The sequence below is a fragment of the Myotis brandtii genome, unplaced genomic scaffold (genome assembly GCF_000412655.1).
Source record: "Myotis brandtii unplaced genomic scaffold, ASM41265v1 scaffold469, whole genome shotgun sequence".
Taxonomy (NCBI): domain Eukaryota; kingdom Metazoa; phylum Chordata; class Mammalia; order Chiroptera; family Vespertilionidae; genus Myotis; species Myotis brandtii.
Window position 1 is genome coordinate 1,275,092 of NW_005367911.1, and position 273 is coordinate 1,275,364.

General features: G+C 69.2%; 1 protein-coding gene across 2 annotated transcripts in view; it reads right to left on the reverse strand.

Moving 5' to 3' along the window:
* CNP (2',3'-cyclic nucleotide 3' phosphodiesterase) overlaps positions 1 to 273 on the reverse strand; it is an 8,212-nt gene extending 7,939 nt beyond the window's left edge. The window contains exon 1 of one of the 2 annotated variants that reach the window (XM_005875755.2): positions 242 to 273. In XM_005875755.2, the coding sequence (XP_005875817.1) occupies positions 242 to 244 (3 nt within the window). In that variant the 5' untranslated portion in view covers positions 245 to 273. Of the gene's footprint in view, positions 1 to 81; positions 151 to 241 lie in introns of those variants that run through there. The other variant, XM_014547252.1, reaches the window with a different exon arrangement.

Below are 273 nucleotides of genomic sequence, written 5' to 3' on the forward strand. Positions count from 1 at the left end.
CCGCAGCTCCCGAGTCCCTTCCTCTCCCAGCGGCCGCCACCCCGCCCGCAGCCCCGTCCACTCTCCTCGCCTCTCCCCTACCTCAGGGTTGCACCGGACCGCCCTGAAAGCCTCAACTCAAGTCGGGAACCTCAGGGCCTTGTTTGCATATGGTACTTCCTCCCGAAAGTCCCCCACGGCTCCCGTTTTCCGTTAAGGCGCGACCCCGCGCCCGCCTCCCGGCTTCCCCGCACCTGCTCACCATGATGGGGAGGGGACGCTGCCGCCGCCGCC